This window comes from Ambystoma mexicanum, chromosome 3q (genome assembly GCF_040938575.1).
Source record: "Ambystoma mexicanum isolate Mex_15411 chromosome 3q, UKY_AmexF1_1, whole genome shotgun sequence".
Taxonomy (NCBI): Eukaryota; Metazoa; Chordata; class Amphibia; order Caudata; family Ambystomatidae; genus Ambystoma; species Ambystoma mexicanum.
The window spans coordinates 870712652-870738326 of NC_090926.1; the positions used below are offsets into that span (position 1 = coordinate 870712652).

Consider the following 25675-nt stretch of genomic DNA (forward strand, 5'->3'; position numbering starts at 1 on the left):
AGGTTCCTCACACCCGAGCCGTAGACCTGACATGTCCCAATACAATGGTCAGGCAGGGTCAAGCATTGCACACACCTGACTACAATCGCACCCCCCCCCAGTTATAAGGCGGAACACGAAAGCACACTCGGAGCAAGGCAGAACAGACGAAGAATCAGCAGTTCCAAGATGGCAGTTTAATTCAAAGCGAAAGGCGGCATGAAGAAGTTTGCCCAGAGGGAAGTGCCCTTGACCTTTTCAGAGAAAGAACGTTACTTTCATGAACCTTCGAGAATAAGAAACGTAAGACATGGAATCAAAGCTAAAAAAACCTGCATTGTGTCGGAGGTACCCGGGTCTCGCCCGCGTCAATAGTCAAGGCGGGGAGAATAGTTTGCCGCCGTATTGCTGTCCTTAGCTTCTACAACAAAGCAGCGCCCGTGAAGTCAGCACAGCCACTGAGTTGGGGAGACTGATACCATTCCTGTCTGTGTTGAAGCCAAGATTGCAAGCGGCAGCATTGTGTAGTGAAAACTGAAGAGAACAGTGTATGGAGCGCATGTGGCAAGTGACGTGAACATAATTGAACAGCAGATGAGTGATTTGAACTTTGAAGCCAGTCTACAATACCGTAGACTGAGTGGTCTGGCACCACGTGGTTGCTTATTCAAAATTCTATTTGGTATCAAACTGAGAGGTGGCAAATATTACAAAAAAAGGAATTGTGACATCGAAGTGGGCCTGCCACGGGTCAAGTGTCGGGGAACTTTACAGACAAGATCACCCTCAATGAAGAGTTCCCACAGGCAGTATGGTGGTGGGGGTGTGCAACATCAGCACCTCATCCAGGGAAGCTCCGTTCCAGGTTCCTCCTTACCAGGAGACGGTCACCACAGTTGCCTCTCTAGAGGGGTGGGGAGCCCACATCCGACAGTTGCATACCAGAGGCATCTGGCAACCAGAGAAAAGGGACCTACACATCAACGTCCTGAAGTTTTGGCTTGCGTTCTGGGCCCTGAAGTATTTTCTGCCGTCATTGAAGGCCATGGTGGTGAGAATCTACACGGACAACACAATGACCCTGTCCTACATCCGGAAACAGGGGGGCCCGGTCTCCGGCATTCTCCAAAGAGGCCCAGGACTTGTGGCAGTGGGCCATTCATCAAGGCATGTTCCTCATTACGTTTCACCTGGTGGGAGTCAAGAACACCATTGCCGACTCGCTCAGCAGGGAGCCTTGTTCTTTCCAAGAGTGGGAGCTTCGCCAGGACCAGGTGAACCTGCTGTTCGACAAATGACATCGACCCCAGATCGATCTCTTAGTGATGGCGGTGAACACCAAGTGCCAGAGGTTCTCCAGCAGGTTCCCTCAACCGAGGAGGTTGGGGAACGCCTTCTCGTTCCTGTGGAAGGGATAGTTCCTATACGCTTCCCCCCCCATTTCCACTCCTCTTACGTGAGATCAACACACTGAGACAGTGCCACTGCAGGATGATACTCGTCGCCACGGCGTGGCCGAGGTAAATCTGGTATCCGGACTTACGCCTGTCAGTGGCCCCCTCCATCAAGATGCCGCTGTCTGGGACTTTCTCTCCAGAGAGGGAGCGACGATTCTGCATCACAACCTGAAGTCTCTAAACCTGAGGGCTTGGCTCCTGCATCCCTAGAGTTTGGGTGTTATGCTTTACCCGCAGAATGTAAGGACATCCTGGCCAGGGCCATAGCATCGTCAACGTTGAAGTGCTACAGACATAAATGGAAATGCTTCTCCATGTGGTGCTGGACTCAGAAGATTACCCCCTCTGCGTGTCACTGCCTGTAACTTCTACCATATTTGCTTTCTCTGGCAAAAGCAGGACTGGCTCCTGCCTCTGTCAAGGTGTATCTTGCTGCCATATCCGGGTACAACAGGTCGACGGGCAGACCTTTGCTCTGGTCTCAAAGGCTTGTCAAGGAGTTCCTCAAGGGGTTCTTCAGGACTTTCCCACCGGTGAAGCTCCTGCCCCAGTTTGGGAGCTCAATATCGTGCTAACTAAGCTCATGGGAGCGACCTTCGAACCTATGCTTCAAATTCCTCCAGTTACTCTCATGAAAGACTGCTTTCCCCGTGGCTATCACCTCGGCCAAGCAGGTACGGGAGGTTCAGGCCCTGTCTTGCAATCAGCCTTACTCGTCTTTCCACACTTCAAGGGTGGTACTGCGTACACACCCCTCCTTTATGCCAAAGGTACCGTCGGAATTCCACCTCAATGAACCTTTGTTGTTACCTGTCTTTTTTCCGAATCCGTCATCGCCGGCAGAGAGGGCCTTGCATTTGCTGGAGTTGCCTGTGCCTTGAAATTCTACGTGACACGTACGTAGGATTTTCGGAAGACTTCTCGGTTGTTCGTTAACTTTGGACCTGTAAATCAGGGAAAGGCCTTGTCGAAGGCTTCCATCTCCAGGTGCGCCTCTGGCTCATTCCTGCAGTCATCGATTCGCTAGCAGGCTGCTGCCAGGCCGTCAGAGAGCCCATTTCACCAGAGCCATTGCAGCAACAAAGGCGCTTCTTTGGTGTGCACCTGCTCGACATCTGCAGGGCTGCTCTGTGGAGGCCCATGCACACCTTCATGAGGTTCTACTGCGTCAGCAGGGATTCCAGGGAGGAGTCCCGAGTCAGCCATGCAGGGCTGCTCAACCTGTTTTGTTTGAGGTGAGTCTGTTCCACAGGTGAGCGTTTGTTGCTTCTGTTGAGCTTTGCCACTTCCCGTGGTTGTGTATAGTTGCAGGGCCGTGTACTGCTGTGTAATCCTTGATCATGAGCATGTGAATCCGTGCCAGACCCCATGCTGGAAAACATTTAAGTTAACCTTTGTTCTCCTGCATGGGTCTGCCATGGATTCACATGCAAGCCCATGCCTACTTCCCCCTCTGTGGCTCTACTTGGTTCATACTGCCACTTTACATGCTTACCAAATCTGAAGATGGCCACCATGGGTGGAGCTTAGGGAGAGAACTGTCATTGGATGGGGCAGTATGACCCAGGGGACAGTGGTTGGTTTAGAGGAGTAATACAGTTTTAAAGTGAAAATTAATCTGTTTTTCTTTTACCAGCATTCGCAGCGTGATGACTGGGTATATTCATGAGCATGTGAATCCATGCCAGACCCATGATGGAGGATAATAGTTACAGGGAAGTAACTTAAACCTTCCTAACAGTTCACCAGTTGCAGGCACTCCCAGGCTGCTCTTATGGGACGCACCATTGCCAGATCAGGGCATGGTTGATCTTTTGCAATCATCCCTGCTGCAATCATTGCACATCATTGCACATCATTGCAGAGTTCAATAAGCACAAAGGCAACACGCCCAGACCTCATTTTACCAAGATGATCCAGTAGCAACACCCATTGAAACCTTCAGCTCCTGCCAGGAAAGCGACACCGCCAAGGCAGGTGACTCCTCATAGATGGGTCAGGCAGGGACGTCATTTCACTTAAATGCCAGGGGTAGCGGAAGTGACATCACACGACCCTTGACCTCTTATGACATCACAGGAAGTGATATCATTTGACCCTACCCCGAAGTGACACCACGGGAAGGGATGGAACACAACCTTTGACCCCTTTAACAAAACAGGAAGTGGTATCACATAGCATTGTTCCTCGGTACACTACGAAAAATATGGTTTCGATATCACTATAATGTGATATACATTTCATACAAGAATGGATCACTATATGTATCGTTAATATCAGTGTGTTCAGGCCCATATTACCAAATTACTGTCAATGCAAGCAGACGTCCAGGGCCAAATGATAATGATGCGTTATTATATAGCACTTACGCCTAAGCGCTTTATATATCACCCAAACTGTGTTGGTACTCATTTAGCGACCTCAGAAGAATGAAAGGCTGAGTTGATGTGTTTAAGAACAGACTAAATCAGTGACTCACCCCTGAAGTGTGCCTGAAACACACCTTTAATGAGTCTAGCAATTATTGTATAGAATTCCAGAAAGACACATTATTTGTTATTCTTATTCTTTCTTATTAAGGGTCACTGCTCAAAGTGTTACACTTTTGGAACCCCATGTTTTTTAAGAGGCCTGAGCAAGAAAGCCAACCACTCCAGAAACAGAGTCACATGGCACTGGCCACAGCCCAAAAGCATACATTAAACAAAATTAAAAAATAGTCCCTGGGGTCAGGGTGCATTTTTTAGAAAAACAGCTGATGGCTACTGATCTATGGGAAGACCCTATTTGAAGACCTATGCCATGTTCTTTTCCCAAAGGGCAGAATACAATTTTTAAGGGATCTTCAGTCACATTTTATGGGACCCCTGCTCTTTTTTGCTTCATCCCCTTTTATTTATTTTGATGGCAAATTGGGACTTTTGCTAATCTCCTGCCACTACATCCTTTATTACCTTAGTTAAGGTGTATGGTATTAGGTTGCCAATGAGGTGCCCAGTCTCAAGGGCACCTCTCGGGTACCCCATTTTTGCCCCAGAATGGTCTTTTCTTCCTACTTTGGTTATAGGGGTTAGGCTGGTGACAGCTAATATTTAGTTTTGCTCGACAGAGCTACCAGCCGATTTACCACGCTAGTGGCCTAAGGTACCTTTATGGTAGCCATTGGGTACTAGTGCTTTTAAGTCCTGGCCTTAGTTTAAGGGTCTTCCTTTGTTCATGGAAACCATGAGGCAGGCTTAAAATGACTGTTCTGCCCACGCAGTTTCTTTGTGACCCCAAGATGCAGCCTCCATACTGGTTTAAACTGGTTAAAACCAGTTCTTGTACCTGGTAGTCCATGTGACTTACTGTGTGGGTGGACCTCTGTGTTTAATGGTTTTTGGTGCCTTGTTGGCTCTGCATGCAAGTTGCTTGGTGACCGGATCTTACTTTTCGGCCTGTAAAAAGAAGCCTTTAGATACGTTTGCTATCCTTTCCTGGAACAGTGTTTTCAGGAATCCACACTGTAAGTTAAGTACTCACCTTTGGGCCCGATTTGGCAGGTTATTCGAGATACACTTGCTATGGCGTCTATGGTCATCAGTACTTGAGGACCCATTCAACTGAATTTCCCCATTGTTTAATATTTGGGGCTGAATCCTGCTCTGCTCCTCTGCTGCTGAGGCTGTTGGGTCTCAGACCCTCCAATGGATCACTTCTTCTCAGTCGACACTGGTGTCTTTAGAGTACCTGCGGGGAGGACCTGTGGCTTAACTAGCTTTTCAGCATACCCCCAGGTTAGCCTACAACCACTTGTTTACTATAGTGCACGTTCTTCCACTTTACCTCCAAGGAAATTGGGAAGTATATCTGGCCAGTGTCCTGTTTCTAGGTCCCTCTAGGGTCCCTGGAGTTCATCAAATCTGGATTTGTTTTGAGGGGGCGTGGCTAGGAAGCCATGTGAAAGGACGTGTCTGTACGGGGGCTCCCGAAGATCCGTACATTATCCGACTGAAAACCGTGCAAGGACCGATGTAATTTGGCTGAGACTGATATGACTGCGTACATGAATCTCAGGTGAACGTGTGGACACGTTTCGATACGGGCCTGCACCGTGAGAGCGCAACAAGAAGCTAAAAGAAGACCTGGAGGCGAGAGTGCGATGAACGAGAAAATGGCCGCCGCCTCTTAACGAAGGAACAAAGGGGTGATTGATCTGGGCGCCTGACGGTCGCACTGGAGCGTGGTGGTGGGGAAGGTGCATGACTCAGGTGCATCGTGGTCATTAAAGACACCCAGTCCTGCGAGGCCGACGGCGCGGACCTGGGAAGGGAGCAGGGCCTGGCCGAAGATACTTTGTAACCGGAGCGTGCGGTGTGACCTGGAACTGTGCCCCGGGCCCTTCATGGCCTAAAGTGTGCTTCAAAGGGTGAGACGCGACCTGGCTTAGCTAGGTAGTAGACAGGATAGAAGGACGGGAGACATGTCTAACAAGCCCCTGAGAGCGAAGACCAAACAGCCCACGCTCGACGAATACGCTAAGACGCCTCCCGGCCCAGACGGAGCCAAAAGCAAAGATAAAACGCAAGCCAAGGAAATGGCCGCCAGGGGTGCGAACCAGGAGGTCCTCGCTGCAATCGCAGACCTGAAAGCGACCTGGGAGACCAAGCTCCAGCTCACTGTGGCTGAACTGAAGACCGCAATGGAACTCCAGGTTGGGGCAGTGCAGGAGGACGTGAACCTCCTAAGGCAGGACGTGCGTACTCTGGCTGAGCGCACAGAGACTTTGGAGAAAGAAATGGGCCCTACCGCGGCGGACTGCGCTGTGCATAAGCGTGAACTCCATGCCTTGGTGCAACGCGTGGGCAATTTGGAGAGTAGGGCGGAGGAGGCAGAAGGACGCGCCCGGAGGAACAACATTCGTATCGTGGGCCTACCGGAGGGAACTGAGGGCCATAATCCAACGGAATTTATCGAAAACATGCTACTGCAGGAGATCACGGGAGGCACCATGTCGCAGGGTTTTGCGGTTGAGAGAGCGCACAGGGCCTTAACTAGGAAGCCGCCGTCGGGAAACCCGCCCAGGCCAGTGATAGCCAAGATCCTTAATTACCGGGACCGAGAAAGGATCCTTGAACACTTCCGCAAGGGAGGCACAATACAACGAGGAGCGGCGAACATAACTGCCTATCCCGATTACACCCTGCAGGTACAGCGCAGTCGTATGAACTTTGGATCGGTGAAGAGGAGATTGCGGGAAGCGGGGCTTAAATACATGTTGCTCTATCCGGCCAAACTGAAGGTTTTCTTTCAGGGCAAGCTGCTGTTCTTTGTCACCCCGGAGGATGCTATGGAGTGGTTGGATGCACAAAACTGCCCTCAGGAGTCAGATGTTCAGACGGCCGGTGGAAAATAAAAGACGAGATAAGTAACGCTGTAGGCCCGGTCGGGTCACGAACATTGGGACTTGAATATAGTCATTGAACTCGCTGGAGAACATGCGTGCGTCAGTGGTTATGAAACGTGGTCCGTGAGCACGGACATGGTTGCGAAGTAGAGGAGCCTCCAGAAGCCGCTCTTTACACCCCTTTTTGTGTTTAGTTTAGTCACTGTTAGTGGGGTGACACCCTGTCGGGTTCTCTATTTGGGTTTTCCAAGGAGGACCGAACACAGGGATGCCTGAGATCCAGGGATGGAGCTGGGCAGTTGTTTGGGGTAGGGGTTTGGGGGGGTGTTTTAGTTTTTGTATGAGCCTGGGGGTGAAACCGGGATTGGGTGTTCGCAAAGTGGGGAGGGATTGCCTCGGATGGGGGGAGGAAACTACTGATAGGCCATGGGAGACCTCAGGATATTAACGTGAAACGTTAGAGGGCTTAACAGTTATCTTAAGCGAAATAAAGTCATGTATCTTAAGAGGCAGAAGATAGACGTAGCCCTGCTACAGGAGACACATCTAAAGCGAGAGAAACTGGAGCTGGTAGGGAGGAAGTGGAAGAGAACAGTGGTAGGATCAACGTACTCCGCCTATGCCAGAGGAGTGCTGGTGTGGGTGGCGCCACACGTCCCATTTAAGCTAATTGAGGAGGTTGTGGAGGAGGATGGGAGGTTGGTTATGGTGAGGGGGCTGGTAGAGAACAAAGTAGTGTGCATTGTAAACACATACGCGCCTAACCAGGAAACGGCGACATATTTTAGGACGCTGTGCACCAAGCTCAGTGTCGGGATGGGGGGAACGGTGATATGGGGTGGCGACTTTAATTGCGTGTTGAATCCCAGGGAGGATAGGTCGGATGACAAGATGGCTAAGCCCAGTCCGGCGGCTAAGGTATTGCAGACGCTGCTGGCGGATTTTGGCCTGGTAGATGTGTGGAGAGCGAAACACCCGGGCGTGAGGCAATACTCACACTATTCGGCTCCGCATCTACTGCACACGAGGCTTGATTACTTTTTCGCTACGCCAGACATAGTCGCGGAGTGCGACCACATAGACTACAGGGCGAGAGTCCTCTCTGACCACTCGCCCCTGGTCATGCGATGGCAGCTGTATTCCCCACGAGCGCGTATACCAACATGGCGCCTCAGGGCGGAGGCGCTGAAGGACCCTGCCTTCAGAGAGGATATGAGGGAAGAGATAACTGCTTATTTTGAGGTGAATAAAGGGAGCGTTAAGTCGGCTGGCACCTTATGGGAGGCCTTTAAGGTCGTAATGCGGGGGATCGCCATTGCGAAGTCTAAGGGATTGATGGGGGGAGTCCTGGCGGATCTGCATAGAGCTGAGACTGAGCTGGAGGAGGAGTTGAAAGGTGGTGGGACAGATGCAGAGGCGGTCTCCAAATTGCAACAGGAGGGTGCGGAACATTGGGATAGGCTCTGTAATTTGAACTATAGAAAGTATATTGAGAGACTGCATGCGGGGGGAGATAAAACGGGCCGACTCTTAGCTTGGCTGTACAAGAGCGAGACCCCACGATCCCCGATCAGATTGGTAACCAATGAAAAGGGGGAGGAGGTAGACACCCAAGAAGGCGTGAACAGGGCATTCGTGGAATACTATAAGGTTTTATACGAAGATTGCGAGGGGGGCAGCCAGGAGGAAATAGACGAAGTGCTGGAAGATGTAGGCTTGCCTAAGGTCAGCGATGAGGAGCGAGAGGAGCTGGATGCTCCGATCACCCTGGAAGAGCTGAAGGAGATTGTGAGACAGTTGCCCACTAGCAACGCCCCAGGGGCAGATGGGTTCCCCAGTGAATTTTATAAAGTGTATGCGGAGGAAGTGCTCCCGCCCATGCTGGAAATGCTCAACGAAGCGTACGAGATGGGACGGTTGCCGGAGTCACTTAGGGAGGCGATTATAATACCGCTCCCCAAGCCAAATAAACCGGGACATGATTGTGGCTCCTACAGGCCCCTGTCGATGCTGAACCAAGATAGCAAGATCCTGACAGCTGTCCTGGCTACTAGAATGCGTAGAGTGATCAGCAAGTTGATCCACCCTGACCAGACGGGCTATGTCCCTAATAGGAACATTACTCACAACCACAGACGCCTCCACAGGGTGGTCGAGTGGGGTTGTAGTGATGACGGCGAAATGGCGATAGTGGCATTGGACGCGGTTAAAGCGTTCGACTCTGTTCGGTGGCCTTGGCTGCTGGCGGCTCTGAGATGGTACGGGATGGGACCAGGTTACGTTAGGTGGGCCGAGATGTTATACAGTGCACCACTAGCCAGGGTCCGCACGGGTGCAGTGGTGTCAGAGAGATGGCAGTTGGGCAGAGGCACTAGGCAGGGGTGCCCCTGGTCCCCAATGTTGTACATCCTGGCCCTAGAACCCTTAGCGATTTACCTCCGGCAGCAATATGACCCGGTCGGCATCGATGTAAGAGGAAAGTGTCACCTTATATCCCTGTATGCAGATGATATGCTGCTATACCGAAGATACCCAGAAGAAAATTTGCAGTTTGTCTTAGAGGTGATGGGGAGGTATGCCTGGTTGTCCGGTATAGCGGTAAACCCCCAGAAATCCACTCTATTTCCGCTAGGGGGCTATGTGGGGACTCCGGTAGAGAGGTTGCCAGTGTTGCAGATCCCGTGGGCGACGAGATCCTTTAGATACTTGGGAATTGACGTGTATCACACGACTGTGGAAGAGCACAAGCATAACACTGAACTTGCTGTGGGGAAGATCGAGAAATGCATGAGGTTCTGGGAAAGATTGCCACTAGCGATGATGGGCCGGGGAGCTATGCTTAAAATGGTGGTACTGCCCAGGCTTCTGCATTATTTTAACAACATCCCTTACATGATTCCTAAGAAGTTTTTTGTGAGGCTACATAGTGTTTGCAGAGAATTCCTGTGGCACGGCACGCGCAACAGAGTTGCACTGTGGAAGCTGCAGAACTTCTACGAGAAGGGCGGAGTCAAACTGCCGAACTTTGAGGCCTATTATTTGGCAGCGCAGCTACAATATGTGTCCAGGTGGCTCTCTGACGACGAGACCCCTGAACACAGGCTGTTTGGGAGGGATTGCTCCCCTTTTTATCTGCGAGAGGTGATCTGGGTGACTAATGCATGCATGAGGGAGCGGCCTAGAATGCTAGCTTTGGGACGGAACATGTGGAAACGGGCCTGCCGGATGATGGGTAACCCTTTGCCGTGTGTGTCGCAGTTCCCATTGGTCGCACTGGCGAAGGGAGATGGGCAGCTCAGAGTAATCATCCGGATATACTGGGAGTCAGTGGGGTTGGTCACCATGGGAGATATTTGGCAGGATGGGACCATCTTGGAGTTCGAAGAATTAGAGGCAGGGTCGGGATTGCACAGGGGTCAATATATGACATATCACAGGATAGTGCAGGAGATCCGGAATAGGTGGCCCGAAACTACCCTGGCCGATGAACCGGACGCCACGGTGGAGATACTATATGACACATCGGAGGGCGGGCATGAGGTCTCTAGGTTGTACGAGATGTTGATGACGAAGGTTGGGAGCGATTTAGTGCACTTGAGACTGGAATGGGAAACGGAGATGGGGGCCCCGATGGCAGATGGGTTGTGGGAGCGAGCCCTGGGGTATCATAAAAAAGTATCGAGAAACGCCAGGTTTAAGCAAATACAGCTTTATATAACGCACAGGGCATACATGACCCCCTTGAGAATATCCAAATTTCGGGATGTTGGACGCCAGGCGTGCCCCAAGTGTGACGAGGAGAATGCAGACATGATACACATGTTCTGGGCGTGCCCAGTAATTGCAGGCTATTGGGGTGAAGTGGCGCAGAAGCTGGCAGGAAAGGGTGTCACGCTCAAAGTGGATTCAGCCTGGGCCTGCTTACTGGGGGGATATCCCAGAGCGCGTAAACTTAGACATGTCGAGAAATTGAAAGATTTGGCTTATGTGCTTGCTAAACGTAGGATTGCCATGGGATGGAAGGAGTGTCATAAGCCACGAATGGAGGTCTGGTGGAGGGATCTCCAAAAATGGGCGGAGGCCGAGACGGCTGTGTGGCGGGATACCAGTATTGCAGGGGAGGAGGAGGAAATGTGCTCCCTCGCGGCATGGAAATTGTTGATAGCTGAACTGTTTGGAACGGGGTCGGCTCCAATTGAATCTGAGAGCGATGACGCCCCCCCGTTCACAGCGGATACCGATGGCGAACACCATACAGGCTCATAGGGGGGAGGGATGGGGATTGCAGTGCTTTTTGTTGTTAAATGTGTTTATTTATGTTCAGTTGTATTGTCGTAGCTGGTTGAATTTCCACAGAATTGCTGCTGGAAACTGAATAGCCAGGGAGAGGAACACCAGATTGTGTGCGTTGCTTTAAGTTGGCCAAGAGCTCCAGGAAGATCCTCCAGACTCCCAGGAAGCAGGACTGACTGATCCTGAGCCCCCTCAACAGAGTGCGGGACCCCAGAGGCAAGGAAAGTCCATCTTGACAGCCAGATACTGCGATGTTGCTATTTGCAGTAGTCAAGAGGAGCTCAAACACTGAAGTGCCACTTGTTGGAAAGATTGCCGGCTGACCATCCCAATGCAGAGCAGGAGTCCTCAGAAGTCCTCCCACTTGTCCCCACTGCTGAGGCTCAGGAACAGCGAGATCTGCAGAGCTGCACAGGAACAGAAGTCATCTGCTGCACTTTTTCTTCAATACAAAGATACTGTAAAGTCTGAGAGAACTTGGCTCTCATTGTAGAGTTGCTTGCATCTTCAACTACTCACAAGTTTAATCAGCTTGTGGCCCTACATTTGATTCTTCTTTTCTTCAAAGACTTTTAAAACATTGTGCAAATACTTTTCTACTTACCTACAAGAAGTGCTTCATCCTATATAAGACTTTTGCCCATTGGCTTTGGCTTAGCCTGTTGTACTGAATGACTCTCCTTAGGGGATCCAAAAGTATTTGCCTGCTTAAGAATATTCGTGGTCTCTTGTTGTTCTAATAACCTTTACCTTTTACCAACTCCTAACGGTATTCTAAATGCAAACAGTAAGATATTAATGTCCCCAGCACCCTAGCTATTGAAGTCACCTGAGGGTGTAGGTTGTGTCAGTGGGCCATCCCAAAAGGGTGTTTACTGATTTAGAAACTTAAGGGGCTTATTCATGGAATTATTTGTGCTGAAAAACAGGGATTTGTGCGCCATTCTGCCCGCAAATCCCCATTTGTTAAACGGGGATTTGCGGGCAGAATGGCGCACAAATCCCTGTTTTTCGGCGCAAATAATTCCATGAATCAGCCCTTAAGAGTGTACTGTATTGAAGTGTATTTGTGTGTTACTTTTTATGTTGCTCCCTTCTGAAGAAGGCTTATTCTAACTGACTGTAATTGTTTATTCAAGAAACCTTGTGTGTAAGAGTTTATTTAAATACTTGTCACTGTGAATCTCTGTGTAATGTGTTTACAACCAAAAGCAATTGTACTAAATATTATTCATAATTATGAGTTACAGGTAGAATATTTTATATTTTGCTTTTTTATAAAGTGACAACTTGCGCAGGAAGGGTAAATTAATGTTTCTGACATTGTCTTTTAAGCATGGCTTACATTGATTTTGTTCACTATAGCAACATTTCATGGATAGCCGGACGCCCTGCCTTCTTGTCGCAGCAAAGTCCGACCTGCATGAAGTAACACAAGAGTATTGCATGTCTCCATTGGACTTCTGCAAAAAGCACAAAATGCCTCCACCGCAAGCCTTCACGTGCAATACCACTGATGTCCCCAGTAAGGATATCTTTGTAAAACTGACAACTATGGCCATGTATCCGTAAGTATTGGGGTCACCATTGCTACAGCTCTGCATTAACCATAACTTTGCATGCCATAGTCGTGGGGAGTGGGGTGTTCTTTTCTCATTGAAGTCGCTTAGCAGCAAAGAGCTCTCTAAACTGCTCCTTCTTTCCTGTCCCATGTAGCTGTAGAAAGCCGATATTAAGATGTATACTTTATTCAAGTATTCTTTCATAGTGTTAATATAGTTCAGATGTAAAAAGGGGTGTTTTTCTGCATCCTACGTTTTTAAAAACCTTTAAAAATCTGATTGCCTTCTATGCTGGCAGAATTCATGTTTGCTTTGGTTAGGTTCCCTGAAGGAGATTAAGGCCAAATACATTGATTACAAAGGCATGTTAGCTTTTTTATGCAGTTTGATATGTTTGGGACATATTTACTTAGTTTTCAATGCAAAACTGCTACACCAATTTCCCAGGTAGCAAGGCTGTCCAACATTTAAACATTAATCTTGTGAGCCTTTGCTTAGCGTTCGGTAATTGTAGTTAAACATTTAATTAGGTGGTGTTAAATTCACATATTATCCCATGTGCTAGAAATAGCCCAGATGTAAAATCCGCAGCTGTGGTTTTTTGCTTCTTTAGCTGATGTGTCCCAGAGAGAAATGTGTACTCTTGAACAGATGTGCTCCATAAGGCAGGGCCAGTGCAGGTACACTTTTTGGGATGTGCTAGGAATGTTTTTCCACAGACCTCTGGTTCGTGTTCTGAAGTGCCTATCCTAAATGTGTGCGCACTATCACCACCAAAGGTAGCACACACTCTCTCTATAGTACAGCAACACAGCAGTCTTGGTTTCCCTCGTGAGGTTCGAAGATGACTGAAAGCTAGGTACTGTTAGTCCCATACAGAATAACCGACAGCACACCCCACCAAAATACTGCATATAGAGACCACAGCTAGGCAGAACATTATAAAAACAGCAACTGGTATCCGACCAGGCCTTGCCCATTCCAAAAGCCAGTGACACAAGTAAATGCATTGCGTAAGGATTTCTAGACCTAACTAAGAACAAAATTCTGGGCCCTAAAAGAGACCACGCTCGCTCCTGGAGCGTAATAATAACACACTTAAAATACTACTACCGGTGAGTACATGTGTTAAGTAAAGCAGCATATCAAGGGATCAACAGGAAGTAATATAAATACTCTGAAATATAATACCAGATCGGATCAGAACCCAGTTCACCCCCAAATATCTGGGGACTAAAGGGTTACAGTGAACACAAACTTAACTTATCATCCAAACAAGGTGAAATGCAGGAATGTACACAACAATAACATATGTAGCTTTAAGAGTTCTATGACCCCATGGAGGTTAGTCAGACAATGATGAGTTCCAGGTGAATAAACCACATAATCAGTTTTGAGGAGTCCCAAAATTTTAGTAAAACTTCTCCATTAGAAATCAACAGGACAAACCCGTTGGCCTTGTACCATTGTGGACCAAAAATATAAGCATAGCTTATAGCCCATATATGAATCGGAGGCTGCAGCCAGCACACTGGAGATTCCCAAGGCCCCCCAAAGAGATCCATCTAAAAGCCAGGGAGTGAGGACTGGCTCTCGATGTCACATTCCGGTGGTGATAGGCGGGGTGAGCAACTGCTCTGCCGACGAAGACAGGTGACCCTTGGCCTGGGAGAAGGGGACCAGCTACACAATGTGGGTCTAGGGACCTGTGAAGAGTAGTCAAGGTGTTGGTCCTTGCGAGGGAGGGTCCTGAAACTTGCAGATCTGGATTTCTCTATCAAGATTAGGTCTGCATAGTGATTGCTTGGGGTCTCGTCTGTGGGAATTGAGCCCAGATTGAAACCAGCACCAAGCTGAGGCGATCTAGGTGCTGGAAAAAGCCCTAGGATGGCACCGCACTAGGCCAGGACACCATAGAAGCAACAAAGGCCAGACCAAGGGTCAGGTTAGCCCTGGGCAGCATCGGCAGGAAACTGATTTCACAACTGAGACAACCACGAGAAGCGATCCTTGACATCCCAAGAAAACTGAGGCAGAGTGACAGTAGCCATTCGAGCTTCAGGTCGGAGAGTCAAGGGGGGGTTCCACATGTAGGCCTTGGGCCAGAGCATTTTACCGGCAATCGGGAGCTGCAGACCAAGCCAGAATCGGAAGATAATCCAGCAAGAAAAGTTTGAAGAAGCAAAGGAAGCCCACAAAGGATTCCACTAGCTCAGAGATGGAAAGGAAAAATTACCCAGGACCCCGGCAGTATGGCCATATCAGGATACTCCAAAGCAGCCCACTTCCTCAGCAGTCTCCAGGAAGGGATCTGCCATACGTCTCCCTCAGTTACCCTGTTGTAGCATTTGGCTAGCAACGTTGGAAAAATTGTTGCAAACTTTGGTATAGCCAAAGCAAAGTACAGGTGCCACCAGCCTGCCCCCCAACACGCTTACAGGGACCGAAATTGGATTCTTAAAAAGCACTAGCCTATTGGACTAGTAAGACAGCACAACAGTAAAAGGGACACAGTGTGAGTTTGACTTCTACCTGATCATCACAAAAAGAAAGTTTAAAAAGGCTGATAAGCTAGCAACATGTTTGGGGGACAAACAAAGATGTAAGAACTCCAAAAATGTAAATGTGCCCTAATGGTGCAAGCCTTAGACACACAGCCTGAATGGCAAACCGTTTTACTTGGAGATTTGTAGCAGATTACCATCTTTTAAATTCCCAGCTCCAGTTCGTCGTCAAAAAGTAACCTGCTAGTGTGTCGTTGACTGTGGTTATGGGCGTTTCTGATGTTTGGAAAATACCAATGTGGAAATTAGTTCTATGATAGAAAATTGTCTTTTTAGGGTTGTGAATAACTTCAATGGAACATGGTGAAACCTTGCTTTCCAAAGATGTTGGTGAGAGAGAGCAGAAGTATTTTGAATAGGGAAAAGACCCATTTTGAATGTTTACAGGCTGTTTTAGGATCTCTCTGTTGCTAAGTGAATTGTTTGTCATCCTTAATGTGATACCTTAGTTAGTGCTTTTTTGTTTAACTGGATACTGTGGGTAAAACAGGTTGGTTCTAGTATGACAGCCGAATTTGGACTGCATCTTAGTATATTTATATATTGAAACAAAAGCATACTTATAGGGGATATCAGCATGTCTTGAATATATGTCTCGGACTTCTCCGACGTCGTGTACTTATCTATGTATTTGAGTATGTGAAGGATAAATGTGTAATTAATGTGGCGTTAGCTTACGTATCTGTCACAAACCTGCATGCAAAGCAGCATGCGATCCTCCCTCAAGCAACTAAAATGTCTCCTAGAGTTATATGCTCTTAACACATTTGAATCAGATGTGGGCGTTAGCTAGGGCTGTGCAGATCCAGTTCGATATTACATCCTGCTTCCCAGGTGGTCACTCAGCCTTGATGTTTATGTATTTTTAAGCAAGGATTATTTGACAGTGTTCTTCTATGGGCATTGCGCTCCAATTTGCATTTTCAGAGCAAAAATCATGCTAAATTACTTAATAAAAGATGGCTTAAAGACTGTCACCAACTGCCGTGCTGCTAAAAAAGACCCCGCCAACCCCCAGATCTGCACCGCCTTAGCTCCCCCCCTAGGCTGCTTCATCGCCCAGATGTAGCTTTCCTGAATCATGTCATTCGAGGCACAGGCCTTATGTGCCCAAAATGTAGCATCTCAACTGCTGTCCTTCTGTGTGTTTTCGCAGCCATGCCCGGTTACGCTGTTTGTGCGTCTGCAACAGGTGTACATTTTGCATCTGTCAGAACTTCCTCAACTCAGACTTGCTGCACTCTGTAAAGAACACACTCTGCACTTCAGTTCTAAACAGGTCCTTAACTTTATTTACTGGATACCAGGAGTGTTTTAAACAAATATTATGCAGATTTCCACTACATATCCATTCAGACTATGGTCAACCATTCTCTGTTTTGTAAGCCAACCACTTTCACTGCTTCATAACATCGAGTAAACATGTGGTGTTCTGCAGCACAGTCGAACACCAAACTCAACCAAAAATCATTGTCAATTTGGCCACACAGTAACACTGCGATTCACCTTTGTGATTGATAATCACATGTTTTATATATATGTGTATATATATATATTCTTTGTAGTTCTACTGCCTTTCTTATTTGCACAAAGCACATCTTTGAGGCAAACCATACATTTTACAGAGAAAGTGTGACGCTGTAATGTATTTGTTAATGTTGACATTTTGGTGCAAAGTGTGCAATATCTTGATTATCAATGGCACGTAACATTTTGCTGCTATGCCAAAATTAGTGGATATGTTTTGAGCAAATCTGCAGCTTTAACAACTTAGTGCTTAAAGTACAAAATATGACCTGCTTATACACTTTAGAAATTGTCGTCATGGAACACCTTTATCAGAAAACTATCTGCAAAGTCTGGGTGCACTAAACAAGTAACATGAATTACCCATTCGATAATTCTTAGGTACTTTGTTTCTTTTTAGTTGTACCGTTTTCCAATTAACGAGAACTTTTGTGGTATTCTCAAAGGATTTATTTTCCTTCACATCTGTATTGCAGGTTGTATTTGCCAATTGCACGCCCTCAATGCACTAAAATGATTAACTTGCTCTGTGCCTTCATGTCTGCAAGAAAATGGGAGTTCAAACCTTCAAGTTCAACAAAGCAAATATATACATAGTCTTGGTCTCTTCATGGAATTTAAAGGTGTTTCCAATTATTATTGGGGTAGTTGACTATAATGCATATTATTACTTAGTCAGCATAATGGGTATGTGGAATGACTCTATAAACGTGCATAGTGACAAGAAAACTTGACACTTGACAATATAACAGTTAGGATGCTGCCTCCAGATCGCAGAAGAGCGGCACCAAAAAGTAATGCACCACTACGGGAATATTGTTTTGTTTTAACACAATCAAATCTATTCGCCAAACTAAACTGCCATATGTATGCCCTTGTTCCAGTTCTTTTTTGTTTTTGCTAAAACCCCCAAGTCTGTGACCAACCCTTATCAGATTGCTTGAAACCTACTTTTCGCAATCGATGTATTTGCATTTAACTAAGCAAGCACGTAAGCATTTAAAGAATGCAGTTTGATCATAGTGGATACAAGCTACTTCTCGGTTTCTCGGGCAACCCATATCCAGAATACAGGTGCAATCAGTGACTACTCCAGCCAGGCTCTCTTCCCCTGAAATCCTTGGTTGTCTTGCCCAGCAAGATATATTTTTTACAATAGAGCTGGCATTCATATATGGCACCCAATACCTTGTATTGATTTGCTTGCAGTTCCTTGTGCATATTTGATTAATTTTCAGGTCTTTGGCCTTAACGATGACCACCACATCCCAGGCTTAGTCCCTTGCTTCCCCCTGCTGTATTTTGATCAGCTTCTAGCAATTTTGATCCTGTTAATTGCACTTCTCTCAAGCTACTTTTCATTGCCATTGCCTTCACCTTCAGTGTCCAAACATCAATAGCTTTTTTGTGCACTTTAAGAAACTAGAAAGAAGATCTGTAGCAAATTTGCTGGCACTCCTTTATTGTGAGTATTGCTGCATTGCAGGAACTTAAAGGATTTGTAGCTTGAAAGCAAAAGCTGTGATCTTCCACGTAATGCTGTGTAGTGCTCTTGAAGCCTAATACTGGGCAATGCCCAGATTACACATCAAACAAATCCCCAGAGGTGATTATTAGAAATAAGAATTTTGGCAAGAGGCCCTCCATGACTTGGCAGAATGGATACTGCAACAGCTTGCCTGAGCCCAAAGATATCAAACATAAATTGTCACCTAACGCCAAGAGCCTTGAGGGCCTGGCTATCGGACAGATTATGTCCTTGTTTAATAGTCATTGGGACCAACAAGAGTGCCTCGTCTACCAGTGGAAAACCCCCCAAAGCTAGTACTCGGCCCCAACCTTTGGTTCCTCGCAGGCTTCATTATGATTGTGCGATTCCTTCAGAACATTAAGCCCTTTCCGTTCAGGCCAGTGTTCAGGTCGCAATTGATCAAAATGTCATTAGACCCCTACTCCCACATATATCACAAATGTGAGGGTCTAGTCTTCTTGTTCCCATGTGAATTCAGGACTCTCTGAAATCTTTGCCATCCCCTCATCCTCTGAAACTCACTCCATCATTCTTATCCATACCCTCTGTTTTGTGTACCTTGTGTTTTAGTTGATAGGCAGTCTTCACCATACCTTATAGCCTAACTCTCTGGCAATACTTGGCCAGTGCATTAATTCTCGCCTCCTGCTACACCCCCCCACCCCCCTGTCCATATTTGTCAGTACCTTTGTTGTCACTGGAGATCTCAAAGTACATTTGGCATTGCCATCAACATGCTGCTTATGTCTTTTCAACAATCTTCCCAGAGGCACAATTTTGCTAGGCTCAGGACCTCTGAGACTACGACAGGGTGATATCACAGACTACGTTTAACCATTGGACTCCCCACCCCCAACTGATAATGGCTCAGTTCCTTATGGTGCCATAGTCTGTCACCTATGCCAAAAGTTGACCCTCTGTATGCCCTACCTCAGGTGACTTGATGGAACTGTAAATTTACAGTTCAAAGATGACATCCAATAGCCTTCTCTGATTGGCTGGTAAATACCCATTCATCGAGACATTGTTGGAAAGAGCAAAAATGTTTGTTTTAGTTAGATCTTTTAGAGTGTCCACAGATATATGGAAGATGGCTCCATCCTCTTGTGTGCTAGCTCAGATAAGTGATGTTTTGAGCCATCCCTAAAAGTGCTTCTTTGTCTCCTCCCATCCTCAGCAGTGTGTGTTTTGTGTGCATTTTGAGTAAGGCCTGAAATCCGCTCCCGAGATATGGCATCCTTTGGAAACTGTATATGAAAGAATGCTTTCCTTCAGTTAAGTGGAGCAAGTGTTGAAACTTTGGTAGCCAGGTGTGATTGCAAAATGTATATGCAGCATATGGACTCATGAATCAGGCAGTGGTTTTCCGGAGGCAAACCTGGTTTTGCTCATCTCATCACAAGCATCTTGACCTCCTGTGACATAAAATACATCTCAACTGATGGCATGTTAACCAATTGTGAGTATGAGGCTAAGACGGCAATGCCCCTGTCTATCATCACAAAAAAGCATTCTTCCAAGCTCTTTTAAAGATCTTTCCTATGTGTCCTTCAATGACCTGTCAAGTTTTATGGAGGGAATTTACGATCGACAAGCGATTTGTGCTTCTTGAAGGCTCACGACCTCTAACACTCTCTGGATAGACTCGCACATATAAGTGCTTCATGGCTGAAAGGCATTTTCCAAACATTGAAAACCTATTTGCAGTCCTTGCAAGTGAAGAGTCCTCAGATGGTGGATCTGGAATATTTCAGGGCTACATAGCGATGGAATGCCTAAAATGTGCCCTACTGGTGCGTTGGTGGGATCTCAACTCTGTGGCTTCTGTTCTCTTACAAAGAGGTAGTTGTGTGTGTGTCTCTGTGTGTCTGTGTCACCTCAAAATCAGTATATATGGAGTTATTGCACTTCATGGCCGCATTCACTATGCTTTCGGATCGCCATTTAAATTTGTTAAATGACGGCATCGTGCCTGACCCGTGGAAGGCAAATATCTGTCGGATCCCCACCCGGTATGTCTTTACTGCTTATGGGAGGAATACGAAACAGAATTGCAGGTCGTACGAATGGATGTACTGTAAGATCCTCCGCTTCTACGCTCTTTATCTTCTATCACAAGGGTAGTAAGAAGATGCCTTCAAAGTACCTGAGCGTGGGGCCAAAGAAGGCCATGGTTGAAGAGCCTATAGAGGAATGTTCTCTGGTCTGGAAGGTCAAGAAAAAGCAGCATTGGAATAGGTACCACTCCCCCAGTGACACCTCGAGACACCATTTTTTTCCTTCCTTGAAACAGTCATCGGTCCCATTCAGGGATACCTCCAAAGACATGGCTTCAGTATTTCAGGTATCCACTCCAACCAATCCTCTTACCTATAGGAGTGGGAGACATTCATACAGCAGATGCTCGACCAATTTGCAAAGTCCCAGTGACATCAGCCAAACCACACTGCGCTTGATGAAGCTGGCAGAGGTTTCTCTTTCAACTGCAAACCACAACTGATGACTAGGTACCAAAGCACTTTGCCTCTGCGCCAGAGCCTTCCAGGGAGTATGTTTTGCTTTCCATGGCAAAATTTCCTTTTGGATTATTCCGTCGGGGTTCCGAGAAACTCTATGGTAAAAGGGGATAATCTGCGCATCTGGTCAATTATCTGCAGGAAACCTCTGGTTTGGGCACACCCCCAGAGCTTAACATCCATTCTATTCAATTACCTGGCAGACCTCATGGTTCGTTCCAAAAGACCATTGCAAAACTGGCGGGGAATACACTGAGCTTGTCTGACCCAAATAGGCCTAGGATCCTGTACGACTAGACAGATATTTTGGATGAGGGTCCTCCCTAAGAGAGCCTTTTGCCATTCAACCCTGCAGTGGCTGCTCCTGTGTTGACCACCTGGCAGAAGCTGGCGTCAGTCCCTGCAGTGGCTTGCACCTTACCAACAAGCATTTCCCAGCCACCTCCGATCCAGGCTTCCTTTTACACACATCCATCTGAGTTACAAGCCACTACAGCAGTTTTGAAGTCCGTGACTTTCCATCCTTGCCCCCAAATCAGGAGAGCAGGAACATGGGCGCCATGGGACACAGGGTTTTAGCATCTGGCAGTCTGGCTTTCAAGGCCGTCAGTGCTACTTGCTCTCTAGCAAAGTACACATTTGGCCTTCGGAGTGTTATCTCTGGTGTGGCTGGAAACCTGCCAACAGAAGCACTGAAGGAGGTGTTTAACTTGGATAAGATATGATTGTTTATTTATATAGCGCCTATACACAATGTGTTTCAAAGCGCTTCAAGGCAAGGGAGGGAACAAGGGAAAATACAATGACATTCTTACAGGTCATGAAGTAAGGATGTGAAATTAACTATCGTACTCGGCCTGATGACATTTCAGATAGTGCAAGAGGGGAGAGTGGGAAGGAAATGGAAACAGACAGGCGACTACCGTACTAGGCCTGATAACATTTCTGGTAGAGCCGGAGAAAAAAAAAGGTGAGGGGGTGGGGTGCAGAAAGGGAGGGAGGAACAAAACAAGCAAATATCATACTAGGCCTGATGACATTTCCGATAGTGCTGGAGGGGGCAGGGGAGGGGAACAAGTAACAGGATGGGGAGGAGACAGACGAGGTTGCTATCCTACTAGGTCCAGGCATAATTCTGATAGAGCAAGTGCATAGAAGAAAGTAAGGGGAGGAGAAAACAGAAAGTAAGCAGTCCAAAAGAGTGGAGCAGCAAGAGGGGAGAGCGAATACAATTGCAGAAGTCAGTGGTAACACATAAGCCAGGATACAAGATGAATATGGGAACAGCATGATTCGGGGTCACCATCAGTACAAGATGCAATGGAAGTCCAGCATGAGAGTTCAGAAAGGGTGACGTACCGTGAATCAATGAAGTCCATAAAAGTCAAATCCAGCATTGGCCACAAGACAGTGAAACCAGAATGTATTGGGACAGACTCCTGCCGAAGTAGGCTGGAGGAGGGGGCAGGATAGAAGAATCAAGCAAAACGGGCAACACCTGTGTGCGAGAACGGTGGGGAGCACAAGGCAACATCACGGGGGGACCAGAGGGGGTGGGGATGACTTGGGGCGGGGGGGGGCTCTGGTGAGCGATGGTGAAGAGGCTGTTTGCCAGATGTTGCAATCAACCATGGACAAGGCTGATTGTGTGGCACATGATATGGGCACCGGATTGATCCTGAGGAGACACTCATGGATGAGGGCCTCCAGTTTTGTGCCCGATGTCCAGTCGAAGCTTTAGGTTATGCACTTCAACAGGTAAACCCTGTTTGTGGCAAAGGCTGACCTATCCTGAACAATTCCAAGTATCCAAGTCCACAGCAAATACTTGGGCCTTTCTGTGGGGCAGCCATCTGCCTCTGGTCCTAGAGGTCTTTCTTTTTGGCCCTTTGCCACTGTGGCAGCGGCTAAACCTCCTCAGGCAGGCAGCCGTAATGCTTTCTTCCCTCTCACGGTTGATGGGGGAGGGAGGGTCCCAAAAGCAAACTGTCACCTCTGCTGTGCCTGCAGCATCCACTGGCGCGAAGCCACTTTGAATTGGACTCTGTTCATTTGTCTCCTGTGGGAGCAAAGCTGTCCCTGTTTGTCAAGGAGTGGAATCACATCACTGCCTATGCTTGAGCCTTCCAGGTCAACACTCGGGGTTACTGCCTCCCTTTTCTTCATAGTCCGCCAGACTACCTTCCTTCTCATCCTTTGCTGCCCTCAGACTCTACCCTGTCATCTTCTGCTTAAGGGGACTGTAGAATTGGCACCCATTTCAGAACAGGGAAAGGATTGGTATTCCCATTACTTTCTGGTCCTGACAAAGACTTGGGCCTTACTATCCACCATCGATCCGAGGTTCTTGAACTTGTTTCTTTGCAAGAACAAGTTCACAATGGTTTTCTTGGTCCAGAGTCTCTAGGCCCCGGGAAGTGCAGGACGGATTTGTGTCCAAGGACCTCTAGGGATCTCGAATTCTATTTGCCAATTGGTTTCAAGCACAGGATGTTCCTGGCGTTCATGGTTGGAAACAACATCTACTAGTTGAGAGTTCTGCCATTTGGTCTTTCCTCAGCACCCAGAGTTGTCACCAAACGTCTGGTGGTGGTGCATCATCTCAGTAGGAAGAATGCTCACATCTTCCTCTATCTGGACGAATGGCTTATATGAGCCTGCACCCAGGATCTGGTGTCAGTGCATTTGGACTGCGTATGCAGGCGTCCACACAGTTTTTGCTTCTCCCTGAGCTCCAAGTCGTCCCATGTTTCATTGTCCAAGTCCCACCAGTTCATCAGAGCGGTCCTGCTGTCTGGGCAGGGCTATACTTACCAAAGTTTGAGTAGTGAACACCTTTCAGATGGTACAGGTTTTTCAGTCCCAGGCGGCTTCTCCCTTTCTGCTCTGCACCTTTTGGGCTTCATGCATCCTTGTGATGCCTGAGGTTCCTTTTGTGGCTACTTTAGAGTCGCTGGTCTCTGTTTCAAGGCGACATGTTAAACCTTTTGCAGGTCTCGGACGCTGTGTCTTTAGATCGCCTGTGGTGGCCTCTACAAGACCAGGTGCTGAGGGGTGTAGTTTTGGCAATCCTGGCCCCTCCTGACGGTGGTCATGGACAACTCCTTGAAGGGCTGGGGTGCTCACCTGCTAGATTCTATGGTGAGCAGCCTCTGTTCCTTGACCGAAGCTCAGGAAATTAACTCCCCTCTCTGCAAGGCAAGTGTGTTTTGGTCCTGACTGACAACACATTGGCTATGCACTACCACAACAAGAGAGGTGGTGTGGGGTTATTGTTGCCTCTGGGCAGGGAAGCAAAATGTCTGTGGTTTTAGGCTCTGAAGAACATGTCTCGATGCTGGCTCTTATTGCTGGGACAGAACATCATTGTTGTTGCACTTAGCAGGCAGACTTTGGCCTACCATAACTGGGAGCTCTTCCCGGAGGTTCCGGAGGAGATCTTCACTTCCAGAGCCTTTCTTCCTCCTCACCCTATACCCTAGGATAGGGAAGCCCGGCCGATAACCCATGCACTTCATGATCCTGATGGCCTTTAAGTCGGAAATTCCTTGTTCTGGTTCTCTTTGGTATTTGTGACTAAAATTCAAATTGCTTATGGATTCCTTTCTCACAAAGAGAACTCGTCTTGAGATTTTATCTCCGGCTGCCTTCTGACACTTTTTCAACAAACTGCTTACTACCTTACAGATTGCGGGAGACAAATGTCTTCCTCCAATACCCGCAAAGGATCTGTGTAGACTGCCTTGGGAAGCAGGACCCATAGGATTGTTGATTGTGCCAGTCTGTACACCGCAAGGCCCTCTGGGAGTGTGCTGTGAAAATGTTTACCTTTTCCTCCGAGATGACAAAAGTACTCCTTCGACCTTGCTTGGAGTGGAGTGAAGGAGAGTAGACCCATCCAGGACTCGGAAAGGCCAGAAGAAGACACTACAATGGATAACGCTCTGCAAGCAGCTTTTCAGAACACCATTCTTCTTTGTCGGAGAGGAGCAGCCATGGTCCAGGGACTTCTCAAAGGCTTTGGCCTTACAGGTACTGTTTCTCAACAAATCCTCCACTCTGTAGAAATGGGAAGAATTTAGGCTGAAGATGCTAGACATCTTTGCCAAGGCCCATGTGCCATTGAGGCTCACTGCCCTTGGAGGATCCCTGTTGAGACTCCAACCTGGCGCCGATGGACTCTCGTCTTGACCAACACTGGGCTGCTTCTAGAGTCACGCTCTGGGTGCCGGCTCTCCATGCATCAGTCTGCATTGTTGAGTCGCCTCAGGAATACGCCCCACTTCCAATGCTCATGCTCATACGTCCCATTCCCTTTCCTCCATCCTACTGGGGAGTCCCCTCAACATGGGGACAGTACCCAAACCTTTGGCAGCAAATAATTGAGCTTCCCCTTAAAATTTAGTATAACGTGCAGGGGCGCAGCTATGGGCGTGGTAACGCCCGAGACCCCGCCCTCTTACACTCCACCTCTGTCCCTTTTTCCGCATGGACGGTGTCAGACCTGGCAACTAGGCGCAGATACTTTTAACTTTCTGCATGCTCCCCATTCTTAGTTTTTTTAATCTTCACCTCCCTTCTGTGCTTTGCCTCCCCCCAGAGCATGTCGGCTGCAGGAAGCTTGATGAGATGCACATCCTGAGATTGGCTGTTCTCAGCCTCGGACCCCAATGCACTCTGTCTTGAGTGCCTGGAGCCCGACCACTGCTGGGATGCGTGCGCGGCTTTCAGTGCTCCGTCACCGGGCCTTGAAGGATCGTTTTTACTGCTGGAGGGCGATCTTACATTCTTCCCCTCCAGGTCATCTTTAAGAGTTTGTCTCCAGGACATCTCATCAAGACAAGGTTGGCCCTTTGTTAG

At 47.7% G+C, this 25675-nt stretch overlaps 1 protein-coding gene across 3 annotated transcripts in view; it reads left to right on the top strand.

The window, feature by feature from the left end:
* The window catches only part of RHOT1 (ras homolog family member T1), a 1148557-nt gene that overhangs the window by 1008858 nt on the left and 114024 nt on the right, over nt 1-25675 (top strand). For 2 of the 3 annotated variants that reach the window (XM_069654963.1, XM_069654965.1), the window contains exons 18-19: nt 12481-12683; nt 16398-16520. In XM_069654963.1, the coding sequence (XP_069511064.1) occupies nt 12481-12683; nt 16398-16520 (326 nt within the window). The remainder of the gene's footprint in view (nt 1-12480; nt 12684-16397; nt 16521-25675) is intronic. The other variant, XM_069654964.1, reaches the window with a different exon arrangement.